Genomic DNA, 15,511 nt, shown 5'->3' on the forward strand with positions numbered 1-15,511 from the left:
GTTATGCTCATTTCAATGTTTCAGTTAGTTCAAAGTTATCGGGTTGTTTTTGTTGTTGTTGTTTTTTCATTTTCTGAACTTGCAGTAATGGTCTGAAAGTTGAGGTTGCCAGACGCCTGGCCTCAGATGAGGGCATTCCGTGTGTGGTTATTTTTATTCTTCTTAAGCAGCTGAAATTACTTATTTTAAGTAACAATAAGGCTATGATAACCGTAAAGGTAGTAAGATGTAGCTCTGGAGGTCTCAATTGCTTAAAGGTGGTAATACATCAAACGAGGACATAGAACCCTGTGGTCCTAGAGAAGCCAGGTATTAGGAAGTTCAAGGCCCAGCTGCGGTAGAACATCTAAATGACACTTTCCAGCTGCTTCAGCAAACGTAACCAGAAGCTTCATTGAGTGTGTTAAACACACGTAGAACTACCTGGCATCCACGCGTGAACAAATTTCTCCCTATACTGAACACTAGGAAATCTGTAATCAGCCTCTTAGAATATCTGGTAATGTATCAACACACTTGTTTATTAACTTATCCCCTCACTTTATTTTAGCTTCTTGCCCTTATTTTAATATCTTTCCTCTTCACTTAAAATGTATTGTTTATTATATCTTTAGAAGCTACCATATATACATTTTGAATCACTGAAGGGCACCCCTAAAATATAAATAAATTCCATTATCTTCTTTATTAATTTATGAAGAAATCTCGGGAACATAAAATATTACTGATTGGCTTACGTAATTTATTAGTTCTATTCTATTAAAAGTTTGCCTCGTTACATTTTAAATGCTAAATAAAAATGGATATCATTTGAAATGACAATTCAGACACTGCTTCTCTATGGTAAAAGGATAACTGCTGATATAAACATGTATAATCATATGTTTATATCAGGATGGAATATAGATATATCTAGAATTCAGTGTTCTTTGGTGGTTCCAAACACTAACTAACACCACTGCAGTCGGTCCTATACTTCCCACTTTGGCTGTTACCCATGTGGTCTCTCAGGGAAAAAAGAAGAAACTCATCGTTTTTGTAAGTATTTGTTGAATTAGCCGTTCATTCATTCATTCATTCATTCGCTATCCGGCCTCATCATAAAAATGTGAAATTTTAGGTGAACAGCCTGTGAGAACCACCCACAGAAGTAAATTCTATTCAGATGAGTAAGAAGTGACAACATTAAGACGAATTAACAGCCAAGATTCTTGTTAGAAAGGTTTGTTGACAAGACCCCTTTCCTACGAGGAATCGTCTGAATTCTACTTAAATATGCCAACGGGTACCATGGAGAACTACCTTCCCCCTTTCAATTCCATAAAGACAATATTCTATTAAACTCTGGGTGAAAGTTTCTGGGTAGAGTGTGCCTAATTATTCTGATCCTTTTATAAATCAACAAACTCAGAGAGCAAAACATGAACTGTTATCCACAATGAGCCACTATTATTTCAAACTCTCCCTGATGGTCTGATATCAAGGAGTAATATCTAAGTACACAGATATGCACAGAACCAGATTCATTGTTTTTAAGATATCTGCTACTTTCATACAGTGATCAAAGACAATATTTTCTCTGAGTTTCACGGAGCAAATGAAGCTTAATTTTAGGGAACGCTCCATAATTTTCTCCCAGTTTTAATGAAGTCGTATGTATCTCTCTAAATTGCGACCTCAGTCACCAGTCTTTGTAATGTCTACTGACTTTACCAAAACCAATGCCCTCAAATTAAGTGCATCCCCACCTGAGAAATTATGTAAATTAAGGGAACATCTGTCAATACTGTCCCAAAGAAATGTCTTTAAGAACTCCTATTTATAGGAGTTTTTCTTTAATGTCTAAAGATTTTCTTTAATGTTCTTTAATGTCTAAAGATTTTCTCTTTAATGTCTTATTTGAATATCTCCCCACTCTTCATTAGTAAATAAAGGGAACAGGATTAGTGCCAAGAAATTACGTCTTCACTACTTGGTTTGACTCACTTTCTGACTAGACTCAGATGAGAAACATAGATTTGAACTGCACAGTGTCACAAAGACTTTACTAATTTATACAATGACAAAAAGACAATGACTTCAAACGAATATTGAATCTTTCTAAAGCATTTCCTTATTTTAAAACATACAGACACATTCTGCGTATAATCAGTGCTGAGCATTTCACAAGAGCGTTAAAAGCTAAGCCATGCCACATGCAGTTTTCAACCCTGCCATGCACCTGTCTCAGTGTATTCCATGGAAGGCTACATTATTTTCAGAAACGGAGGAAGCGAGGTCATAGACATACAGTATAAGCATAGGAGAATGGAATTTTTATTACAGAATTAACTCTATCCTTTCAAAAGTCATATTTTCACTTCTGCTCAGAGCATTGTGAAATGATGATTTGAACTTCGTTAGCTTCTAAGGGGGACCCTGACTAATTTAAGTGGGGATGTTAAATGAGTATTTACTAGTCCACCTCAAACTTTCTTAATAATTTGGAAGACAAGTCACCATGGAATAGTATAATCCAGACTTCTCCGTGCTCTAAATCTCCAATATGGGACCCAAGGACATCTGGAAGCTGGCAGCAAAGCAAGCACGGAAGCACAGTGAAGCCGGCCACGTTCCCCCACGCACCTGGAGGGACCACTCCAATGGCATCATCAACCTCATAGTCTGATATGTCACTGTCACTGATTCGCTGGGACCCTGCACGACAGGAAGGCAAACAGATACCTCTGTGTCCGCTCGGGTCAGGAAATGTGGAGGACATGGTCACATTTTTTTTTAAAGCTAATTACATTATTACTAAATACTTTCACTTTTGGTGAAGTAGAGTTGATTTACGATGTCTCAGGTGTACAGCAAAGCGATTCAGTTATACATATATGTACTACGAAGTTAATGCAGAGCTGATGTTTAAAAAAATATTCGTTATCCAAGGATAACATATTCTCAGCATCCTCATAATTACTGAAGACACATAGAAGGAAGGGGATTTCATAGAAGAGTATTTTGACTCTTCAAATTGTTTTTAATTAAGGTCTATAGCGAAATGTATACTGTTTTCTACCCAATTATGCACCCTCCTCTGCAGTTCAGGGAGGATGGGGCTGAGCGGAAAGGTTCAAAGAGAACTTTCTTGGCTGGAACTCTACCGAGTTCATATTATTGAAAGGGCATCAGGGCCCTTTATAAAATATTTATGGTTAGTCCTCAAAATTAGCCATCATACTGCATGAAACATTAATTTTGAGGCAATGGTTGATCAGAGAAGCACTAATATGAAGTATTTAATTATATGAGGAAAACAATTTGGTTCCAGATTACCAAAACGAGGCTTCTAAGTTTCATCTGTTCAATAAGAGATTTTGTCATTAATTCAAAAATTAATAAGTACAGAAAAAAAATGTGTTTTCCCCAATCACCAGATGAACAACAGCAAACACACTTTACAATGCTTTTGAAAACTTGTTTCTCACAAATAATAATACTAAAAATATCCAGGAATTATACTGTTATTAAGATGTTCTATGCAGCAACCCACCAATAATGACAAAAATTACCCCATCGGTCAACCAATGAACAGCTCCATCAGGACTGGGCAAAGAATTATATTTGAGAATTTTTAAGCTTTCAGCTGTGGAATTACTCCACTGTACTGTATATATTACTGTCATTGGGAAAATGCAGAAAATGGTTTTGCCAAGCCTCTTTATATAGATGACTGATTATTCAATATTTCGATCTCTAATGAACATTTGAAAAAACACCCTGAATGTTCATCTCGGATTCGATCATAACGACACAATTACTTCTGGTAACTGAAAAGAGCCTTAACCTACTTTGCAGCTTTTTGCTGGCGCTCTCCCCGTGGACGTGTCGCCGTGGCATGAAGGGTGATGGCTGAGGCAGAGGTAGTGAGGATTCATCATGAGTCTGAAGTTTATACCAATGAGGCTCATCATCTAGAAGCGCCGTCTCCAACTCTATGAGGATCTGAAAGGGCAGCTCTCGGGTTAGATCAAGCGCCGTCCCCCAAATATAATAAAAGCAGCCATAAAAATGCACATCACAGAAGCCTCGTGAGGCGCCTGACCCGGATCTTCACGACACCCCTCACCTCTCCAAGGAATTCACTCTCCTCTTCTTGCACCCTGGGCTGGTCCCACACGGTTATTTCCAACATCCGTTCTCTGAAATCTCTACGATGCACATGTGAATACACAAAAGTCTGGTTCCATTTTGGTTCTAGTACTTTCTTTACTGTTTTGGTTCGCCTTTTACTTTTATCACTGAAAAATAAGTATGTTTTGTCAATGAAAAAGCAAACGCAAGTGTATGCTGCCACCTACTGTAGTTCCATGCAGCGCTGCTCTTGGGATGTTTACTCTCTTTCATTCATAACTTTTAATATACAAGTCTGAAAAGACTATCGAGTTTAATAAGATTCTAGTTTTAACTACAATGTAGGCAGTAGTTACGATTACAGAAATTATAGAAACGCATACACAGAGGTACATTCTAAATGAGGTAGCTGTCTAAGACTAATAGATGTGGAAACAAGGTAATGGACAATTTTAAAATTGGCAGATTATTTTAAAGAAACTCAAGGCTTGAGGGAATTTTTTTTAGGGATAATATAGTTTATTCCCTCATAGAGAAGTATCTATTACATTTTAAAGCTATAACACAGGTGTATGCATATGTGCAAATTCATCAAAATATATATATATATATAAAGTATGTGGAATTTTTGGTATGTCAATTCTACCTCAATAAAGCTTTAAAACATATATGAAACTGTATCCCAAGAGAGGAAATTCTACTTTTTTCTAATTAGCAAAGATTTTTGCATACTTTTTCTAAAATTATTCCATACCTTCTATCTGGAAGAAAATACATTTTTACATAGGGATTCCTGGGACGCCCATCTACTCTTGGGGGTAGATCTGTTGCTTGCAGAACATTTACAATCAGCTGGTGGCCCACTTTGTCATACCACAGCTTCACCTAAGAGCAATGGAGAAAGAAATTAGCATTTGTAAAAATCATGAGGCATTATAATTTCACAAAAAATACTAAAATTATTTTTGAAGAAGGAAATTGCAAATTGCAAAATACAACTGAATTATAGATATTATTTCTGCAAAGAATACCAACTTGAAAGCATAACCATTTTAGAACTTGACTTTTCACGCATTTTAAGTGTGACTTACAAGAGGCGGGCCTGCAGTGTTGATTTATAGTCTCTTATATCATGCGATGGAATAAAACTAATGATAAAATTTTTAGAAAAGACTAAGGGAAGAGGGGGGATATTGAAATAATTGTCCTTGTTTTTAAATGCTAAATGCAAGTGTTTGGTGATTATACGTATCTTAATAATGATTATAGCATGACTAAATGCATTCTGCAGTGCCAACTGTAGTTGAAATAAAATGTTTGATGTTGGGAAGAATATATGCAGCTAACTTGGAAGACATCAGGAAACGCATTTGCTGTATGCCTCTGTACACCAGGTACTGCTGTTTTCTGGTATTTTTTTCTTATTTAATTTTTATAATTAACCTATTACAGATAACTTTTCATGAGAGAAGTGGAAAGGAGCAAAGGAAGGTACAATGCGTAAATGCCTTTAAACCAAGCGAAGGCCAAATGGTATTTCTCCTAAGATACAAGATACCTCAATAACAAAATCCAGGAACATGGCACACTGAAATATTACCTGCAAACTCCTAATGCAGTCAGTGCAGTATTTGTGCTGGCAGGGGACAATGTTAACTTTAATTTTTTTTCTTAATTTAGAAGTTAGTTTTGGGCTTATGGTTAAATAAGAATTATGATCATGCGTTGTTTAATAGGTATAGATCAGAATACATTTAAGAGTCATTAGAACAAAATAAGCTAATTTAACATGGGAGTAGTAAGGGGCAGGTTAAGAATTCAAACCCGGATCTGTATCAATCCATACCTCTGTTCCTAATTAATACCAGAGGTGTGTTGTTCATAAACCTGAAATAGGTGGAGTGTATGAGAGATTCCCACACACACACTGAAATAAAAAAGACGGCAGGGCAGATAAAATAGCACAGGGACTAGACAAAGATCTTTAACCTACTAAAAACAGAAGCTAAAACCAGGAAGCGTTTCAAAAATCACAGCAAACTTACAGTTATCTTCTTTGTTTAATTAACACTAAGAGAAGAGCAGCAAAAACAGACTATAGAAATTCACACATTACCGAAGTAGCACATGATCAACTATTTATAGAACAATGTGAAGCAAGATTTTCTTTTAGTTATTAATACAAATGTCCTGTGTTCTACCATAATCTGAAGAAATGTAGCTTTTCCTAATAACTAGCCATGATTTCTTTACTCCAGCTTTTCCCAGATCACATATAAAACAACAGTGAAGAAAACTGTAGCTTTTTCACACTAATGTCAGCAATCGAGAGTTTCATCAAATGTCTTAAGAAGTTAAAAAAATATCTTAAATTTAAGTTTCTCAGGATCCAGGCTCAAGAGGTTGTTAAGTAAACAGCGCATGACTCTCTAGGTTTATTACTTCTAACCAACTACTTACCGTAGAAACTTTTATACAGCACACAAAAAATAATGGATACTTTATTATTTCATGTTATCAATATACTGTTCAGAACACCTGGCACACTGTAGGCATTCAATAAATATTTCCAGATATATGAGTAAAAGAACAATCTAATAATAAATTAATGAAAACTGATGAAGTAGATTATGCTGTTAAATGACTCTGACCATATCACAGCCTTCAAAGAAAGCCACACATTTTAAAGACAGACTCAGAACAGGGAGCTTATACTAATGGTCTCCAACATGTACCAAAGACACATACAGAAAGTTGTCCTGGTAAGACTTGTGGCGCATCTTTGAGAGCTCCAGGGCTTGTTGGAGAAATTACAGAAATGGAAGGCCTTTCCATCTTCTGAGATTCAAAGGAACTAGAACCTAAAATGAGAAAAAAAAATCAAGTACTTTTTAGTAACATATTTGTAACCTATGTGTGGAGAATACATATTTTTCACGAAATGTTAAATGCATCTGTTACTGGTATAAAACCATAATTCAATGGCGTCCATAAGAGTAGGACCTACTATCAGTGGGATAGTCCTAGAAAGTTATCATCGTGCTTTCTTTGGTTAATTGTCTATTTTAAAGGTATTTAAAGTGATATAATCAAATACTGTATTTATTTGCTCCACTCTGTAAGTACTGACTTTCTGCGTTTCTAGAGGGTATTGGCCTGTGTATGTTCCTGTACAGCCTCGCATACAGTTAAAGGTTTCATGCTATCAGTGATAAGAAAGATGGTACCCATTGTGTTAATTATCTTAGGATCATCTATTATGAACTGTCCTCACTGAAATTAAAATAAATGCACATATCATATAATTTATGAGCTGCGTCTAAGCCTAGATAGAATTCATCACTGTTTTAAAATACGATTTACATCTCTTTTGATTTTGATCTTACAGACCAATCTCCTGTCTGAGGATGCTGTCTAGTGATTCATGCGTGGAGGAGGGAGGCTGGCTCCCCACTCAGCCCCTCAGTGAGGCTCTTCTCCCCCGTTTTAAATGAAAGTCCTCTCTTCCCGGGTCACTGATAAAAGTGTCCACAACCAGCAATATGGATGTCTGCAGAATGCTATTACTCCAGCAAGTATAACCTTGAACCTACAGCTATTCAAAACTTAGCTTTATTGAGAAAACACTATTTATGGACCATTTCCCAAGAGTATGTCATCCACATTTTTTTCCATACATGCAACTTACGTTTAAATTAAATCAGCGTCATTCTGTACCTTCTGAAGACTTTTAACTAGACGAAACAGTGCTATAAAATTCTTTATTACTATGTCTTTTCTATGAAGTATTCTTAGGATAATTTTCTTCTTCGGTCTCAGTACAATGACACTGTTGCTTCTAATAGTCAGTATGTTTCTAATATACCAGTTTTTTTCCTTTTAAATAACATCAACACTATAAATTATGCAATTGGTTCCATTTCCCTCTTTATATTAGAAAACTCAAAACCAAATCTGGTCTCATGTCTAGCAGGTATGCAGAATATGATGCTATGCATTTGATTTACTAACCTAATCTCCACTTCCTTGTTTATCCCATCCATATATTTTCTACCTTCTTATAACCATCACTTGTCTTCCCCTTAAATCACCTTGTATTTTCTATTCCTATAAGCTGGGTTACATAATAAGCAAGCCCAAGTATAATTAATTTAACTCCCATCCAATGCAAGGTAAACATTTGAGTTACTTCCACATTTTTTTTGAGGTACGCGGGCCTGTCACTATTGTGGCCTCTCCTGTTGCGGAGCACAGGCTCCGGACGCGCAGGCTCAGCGGCCATGGCTCACGGGCCCAGCCGCTCCGCGGCACGTGGGATCTTCCCGGACCGGGGCACGAACCTGCGTCCCCTGCATCGACAGGCAGACTCTCAACCACTGCGCCACCAGGGAAGCCCCATCATCTTCTTTTATCTGGAGTCCCTTTAATGCCCATGTAGATAACTCAACCCTCTAGCCACAGTCCCCTGGCCCTTTATTTCCACTGAAATTCCCCTCTACTCCACCCACTCACTTCCATGATCATATCTGACACCGTTACGTTGTATTAGAATTATTTATGTGCCTGTTTCCTTCACTGTTCATGACACTGAGCCAATTTCCAATCAACCTGAATAATCCAGTATCACAATGCATTTTCATGTACAGCAAATAGAACTGTTAGTATATTAATTTTGCTCTGTGCATCCTGACTGCTATGATGCAGAAGGTTATTGCCAATAAAGACTTTTGAACTTTTGATAGACACCCCCCCCCACACACACACACACAAAGAGCAGAAAGAGAAAAATCTTAAAGCAGAACTCCTTTGGGTTTCCCATGACTGCCATGATTGCCAGCTCATTTACATCAAATAACTAAAGGAGACAGTAAATCTTATACTCACTGGACTCCAGTGGAGGATGGGAGCTCTCAGGAATCCGTGGAATGTCACTAAAAGAAACAGGGTATGGTGAAAATCCCATTAGCTTAAGCCACCCTGTCTGAGGCAATCACAGCCACACTTTATCTCAGTGGTGTGGAAAACCCTTTTGGGTCTTTACAGGTGTGGAAATGGACGGGAGTTACCATAAAGGCAATTTCTAATGTGCATGAATGTCAAACACCACACACAAAAAAAAAACTGCAGGAAAAATAAGTTTTTATACATTTAATAGCAAAACACTTTAACATGACAACAATCAGAATAATATTGTGGCTAAAATCACCACAATATTTTTACTACCAAAACAGCAGGTTTTGGAAATAAAAAATGTCAAAGGCAATATTTTATTTCAATTCTAGAAAATCAAAATGACACATATTTTACAAATCAGTAATATGCTTTACAAATACATCTGAAAGAGTTTACTGAATGAAAGGGAGGGAAACATCTCTTGATAATAAAATAATATGGTGAATATCATGGGCAAAGTTAAAAAATGAAAAGGATGGATTGCTTTGGAAATTAAAAATGGTTCAAGCTTGCAACAGAAAAGCCAAAATATTTTATATATGTGTATATATAATTAATATACACATATATAACCCTATACAGAGATTCATATTTCTATGCTGAAGTTAGCTAAATATATGGCCATTTACTAGATGATTAGAAAGTGACTTGTGAGAACACCCACTCCTGACACACTCACAAATTGTTCTGAATAAATATTTAATATGACCTCAGCTTCACCCATTATCCACTGTGGGCTTAGAACCCTAGACCAGCTTAGTTTGGAAATTATACTGTAGTAAACTATTTAACCTCTGTTTTCCAAGATATTTTAGTATCAATGTAAGGAGATTAACAATATGCAAATATTAACAGACAAATTAAAGCAGACTGGAGTTAGCTAGTCCCAATAAAATTATCAGAATATTATTTAAGAATTTCTAACCACTTACCTTGTGAACTAACTTCACTTTGCACTTTTGGGGAGAATTGAAACAAAACTCATTTTCTGTTTGATGATTTTCCTGACTCTTCATTTTCACTTTTTTGTGCAAAGTAATTCTCCTAATCACCTACAATTTACACTTCTTACAAATGACAGTTCATCCTGTGTTGTGTATTTTATAAATACGTTTTATTATATATTTATGTACAACTAATAGTTCGTATGAAATATATATTTTATGTAATAATTAGACTAATTTTCAATATCCAAGACACAAGAAACCAACTATTTATCTTCTGCTACCTTCTCCTGAATTCATCGAGGCAAATAAAATTCAATTCTTAAAAATCTAGAAACGATATTTTTTGGATAGTACAACTTCTTTGAAAATCAGCCTCAAAGTCAGTTATGAAAATTAAATTTGGAGCTCCAAAACGAGACACAAGCTTTGAATTTTATGTGTCTGTGAAAGAAGAATTGTGGAGAAGTCGTAAAAAATTTTTTTAAGTGATTTTGAATTAAAATATATTTAATGTTCATTGCTTCAGTAATATTCTAATGCATAAATGTCCACTTGACATTTACACAAACCTTCTTATATTGTTCTGCTCACACACAAGGTGGTAAAATAGTTTTAATAACAATTATAAGCATAAAGGTAGGTTGGCAAAAGTGGGCGGTACCTCAGGACGGCTGATGTCTGTTGGACCATGCTGGTCAATGAGCATGTAAATTACATTTGGAATGCTTCTTGGAATCTCTATCCCATAAAACTATGACTAAATATCTGCTTTCTGCTTTAAATTAATTACACAACTACATTAAACAATTATTAAGTATAGCTAGAATTATTCTTCCACGATTCTAATCATTTCCCTATTAACTGGAAAGTTGATGCCAGATTGATTTTTATTTAAATATAAGCTTCATATTCCCATATTCCTCTGAATTCCACAATCCAAGACAGTTTAGGTGTGGCTATGCAAATAATACTTTTAAAATTAATTTTGCACAACAGTAAATATAATGAAAGTGTTATTCCAGTCCACTTTAATTGTCTGTTAGTTCTTTTATTTTTAAGTCATCATGAATCAATGGCGTTTTAGCTGATTACTTTTAAAACAACTATATATTTGAAAGTATTTGGCAATGTCCACAATGCTTGATTTTAAATTTTGTTTTTTATACTTTTGATTCATTTTCCAATTTACTTACCTCTTTTCCAGCCTCATATTTACCTCAGCACTAAAACACGTCATGTAAAACTAGCATAAATTATATAGTGTCACTATTTTTAATAAATCTGCATGGAAATGTACAATACTTCTGCAAATGCCTTCAATATTTACTCTTAAGAATCACCACTTAAAACTGGTTATAAGTTTGCCTTTATTTTAGAGTTTTGTATATATATTTTTCTTTGGAATATATGATCATACAGTTTCAGTTCTTTGAGAATTAGGATAATTATATTTTCTGGTATGTTTTGCATTGACATATATCCATGAGAACAATAAAAATTTAAGGTTACTAACTCTTCCAGCATAAAAAGTCTTGAATTAATGGCTCTATAATATTTTAGAGAATACAAAAAAGGGAATAATTTCCAAAAATATACTCAAACAGTAAGCCAACTATAATGAGACAGTTCAAAATGCCTTCCAAAAAATTACAGACAGGCAAAATGAATGTTCTGGACTCTGTGGACTTGTTATGAGAATCTACCAATACGGGAACTCTATACACAGACAGAGAAAATATCCCATTGGCTGTAGATAATTAAATTATGCTGAATACTGGAGTTTCAAAAATATCATACCAATTATTATGGCCAATTAAAATGTTTAAATATTTCAAACTTGCTTGATTTTAAATAAAATCTGGAACTACCCATGGGTAAAGATATAGAAAAAATATTCCATTCTTAGTAGAATAATAAAAAGTGCATGTAGACGTATGAAATGATTACTATTTTAAATATCACAAGAAGATGAGTTTGTTAGTGACTCCCTTTAAGGAAATACTATAATAATTTAGAATTCATAAAAATAAATAGTTCTACCATTAAAATAAAATATTTTTACTTTATAGTCCACTTCTGAAAAATACATATCAATACTTTTTGATACTAAAATTGTTAAATTCTGGAGCTTCTAAAATGTAGTGAAGAAAATTCAGTATTCAAGTTTAAAAATTAAGAGATTTAAAAATTCTAAAATGTATGCCCATATTTGAAGAAAAAACTATCCATGTTAACATGTACTGTATGAATGTATAAACTTCTTTTAAAAACCCTGCTAATACATGTAATTTACTAGACTTAAGAAGTAAGTTTTTTTAGCCTTACCCAATAGGCCTTGAAACAATAATTTCAACTTGAGGTTCTGATTTTGATTCTAAAATAATGTTGTAAACTTCTTCATTTGTAGCTCCCGGCAGGGGTTTACCATTCCATTCTAGAACTTCATCCCCTTGAATTTAAAAAAAAGGGTATTTTTTTACCTTATATATTCTGTTTATTTTTATCTTTTCTTGTTTTTTTTTAACAAAGAAATGCAAAACATATACAAATAATTTAATTGTCTAGGCTCTGCTCTTGAAAGCAAATTGATTGCCATATAATGGCAGCTAAATGGTTCTTCTAGACACTTTTTTTCTTCTTCTTCTTTTTTTTTTTTTTTCTTTTTCTTTCCCCAATAGAATATTACTGGTCACTGGAAACAGCACAATACAATCTACCTTTATCTTTTGAGAAATACCAGAAATCATATAAAAATCATCTCATGCTATGGGATGGAATTAGCACAGCTCATTTGGAAACATTAAAAAATAATAATTAGCAGCATGCCCTCCATATAATAAACGTAGGCGGCTCTATACATGAAAGATTATTAAACGCTGCATAAATCCTGCTTTACTTTTAGTAGAAACAGCAGTTAACATTTGTTAGCATGAATTTCCCAACTATAAGTCATGTTCCATTGCCTTCTCCAGATGCACAACAGAATAAAAATGCATGAAAGGATTTGAATTCATACCCAGAGGGTAACGCAAGGAGCTATATGGCAAGTTACAAAGCAAGCAGATGTAAAACTGTTGCATGACAGTTAACCCACTTCCAGATGTTCATAACACACACGTTCTATACATAATACATATTGTGAGCATTAAAGTAAAATTAGAAAATACGTTTAAAGTAATAAAACTACAGTGCTTATTAAGTTGTTAGATAACTGAAGAGTCATCAAGGAGAGTGCTACGATGTGAAAATACACAATGCAAACAACCTATTATGTTAACTAGAGTTTTCACCAAAGACCATTTGGGAAAAATTATTTATTTTCATAAATATTTAGAGCAGTTTTAGGTCTCAAATGCCTCCGCCCAGTATCCTTCAAGTGACAACGGAGGCTCAGCTGAAATATCCCAGCCTCAGTGATACTTTGGAGTGTCTTAGTTTTTTTTCTTACGTTTCTGCTTATTTTGTTGTTCTCAGTGCCTGTAACACTTTAGTAACAAAGGAAATGTGTGGCAAACTAATGGATCAATATCATCATTGTACGTCTTAAAGCTAATGATAAATATGGAATTGTTTAGTTTTTAGCTATGCCTTTAAAAAAAAGTAGAAAAGTTTTGTTTTCCTAGGATTATTTAAAGTAATCCCCCCCCTCAAGTGTTTGCTTACTCAGAAGTAAAAAAGCAAATACTTGAAAAGCATATAATGCTGCTTTGGTATGAGAAAAGAGTATGGTTAGTACCAGTAGTTAAATCACTTCTGATCGTTTGATCTAAGATGTTACCTAGCAGTTTTTCAAAAAGGCAACAAATACACTTCACTATATTAAAAAATAATAATACATATTTAAAATATATTTGCAGTCTTTTAAATTTATTGACCAAGAAAAGAAATAAAGTTTACAGCACGTGAATGTATACATGTATGTGTGTGTATGAAAATATATTTTCTAAAACAATACTTACCCTGATATTTTCTATTCTACCATGTTCTTTTTGTTTTTCTAAATAATGGATGCAACCCATTACATCAACTTTGCTACCCAGTAATGTGCTGCAATGAACATTTTGCAAAAGCACTGCACTACAAAATTCTCCTATTTATAGCCAGCAACCTGGAAGCATAACTTTCAATATCAAATTAACTTAATGCATGTATTTACTTATTTACAAATCAAGAACTCCTAAACTAGACGGTGGTTTCCTTAATAATATTTATGTATATCTGAGTCCTCTTTTCAGGCAGGGATGTAGATGATAAGGATACAAAGATAAAAGAGACTTTCTCCTGTCCTTAAATTTGGTGGAGGAGAAATACAGAAATGAATACCTTTAATCAAATGTTACAGGCAATGATAGGAATTCATCTGAGGAACAGAAGGAATGCCAGGGAGGAAGTTATTAGTTACTGCTCAGGGGAGATGTCAGGAAACCCTTGAGAACTAAAGCAACTTTACGTGGGCTTTAAAGGATGGTGAGGACTTCAACAGGCAGATCACAAGAGCAGCAAAGCCACCACGGACACGAGAGGCACTGGCCAGGTCCTGGAGGTGGAAACAGCTGCCTGGGTGGACCACCATGGCTGGGGATGAGACGACTGGTAAGGAGGTGGCTGGAAGTTGGGGGTAAACTACAGAGCTTTGACCTGAGCAGATGGTGCCTGAGAGACACTGAGGGGTCTTAATAAGGAGAGTGTCAGTGCCAAGTCTGTGGTTTGATCATTACGTCAAGCAGTGGAGCAGGGCACAGACTTAGGGGAACAGCAGTAGAAAAAGCTACAGCAAGACTGCAAATGCTAAGGTCAATTCATAGGCTGCAAAGGTCACGCTAATAAAAAACAAACAAACTGTACTTTTAAAGGTCAATGCTGTTTATATGCAAACAGAAGGAAAGTAGTTCCTAAATAATAATGTAAATCAAACAGGATATATTATCTAATTTTTAAAAATATGTTTTTCAGTTACATCAATTGCTTCAAGTGAAAAGTACACTATATGTTTTATAGTTATTTAAGTGGAGCTTCTGACATTTTAAAGTTTCTCAGACTCTAGGCACATAAGGGTGTTAAGTGAAAATCACTACAAGGGATATATAATATAGAAAAACCCCTTCACTGACTTTCTTAAGAAATTGTCTATTAAAACACAAAGAAAAAACCCAAAAGATATAATGTTTATAATCTGATCTGCAAGTTCAGATTTCTGTAGCTAAAGGTATTTTACACTTGAGTAGGCAACAAGGGACTCATACTTTTCAAGGCTTCTTTTCAAGTCATTAAACAAGCAAAGACTCAGGTTATTGACACAGTCACTCCTGATTGAGTTGTTTTCTTATGGAATCATAAATAGTCCCCGATAAGAAACAATAGTGTACAGTACACATCTTCAAAGCTGTGTGTATGGCAGATGGAGAAAAATCCCTCATTTGTTTTTTCTCCACGTACGATACCTGGAGAGCATGTCTCTATAGAAGAAAAAAATCTAAATGATTTTGAACTGATAT

The 15,511-nt window shown here is 34.8% G+C and overlaps 1 protein-coding gene across 50 annotated transcripts in view; it reads right to left on the bottom strand.

The window, feature by feature from the left end:
- RIMS1 (regulating synaptic membrane exocytosis 1) overlaps positions 1-15,511 on the bottom strand; it is a 472,981-nt gene that overhangs the window by 147,600 nt on the left and 309,870 nt on the right. For 49 of the 50 annotated variants that reach the window (XM_060168205.1, XM_060168204.1, XM_060168256.1 and 46 more), the window contains 7 exons: positions 12,342-12,465; positions 9,001-9,047; positions 6,865-6,977; positions 4,871-5,001; positions 4,112-4,283; positions 3,834-3,987; positions 2,626-2,697 (listed from right to left, as the gene is read on the bottom strand). In XM_060168205.1, the coding sequence (XP_060024188.1) occupies positions 2,626-2,697; positions 3,834-3,987; positions 4,112-4,283; positions 4,871-5,001; positions 6,865-6,977; positions 9,001-9,047; positions 12,342-12,465 (813 nt within the window). The remainder of the gene's footprint in view (positions 1-2,625; positions 2,698-3,833; positions 3,988-4,111; positions 4,284-4,870; positions 5,002-6,864; positions 6,978-9,000; positions 9,048-12,341; positions 12,466-15,511) is intronic. The other variant, XM_060168206.1, reaches the window with a different exon arrangement.

This window comes from Lagenorhynchus albirostris, chromosome 12, assembly GCF_949774975.1.
Source record: "Lagenorhynchus albirostris chromosome 12, mLagAlb1.1, whole genome shotgun sequence".
NCBI lineage: Eukaryota > Metazoa > Chordata > Mammalia > Artiodactyla > Delphinidae > Lagenorhynchus > Lagenorhynchus albirostris.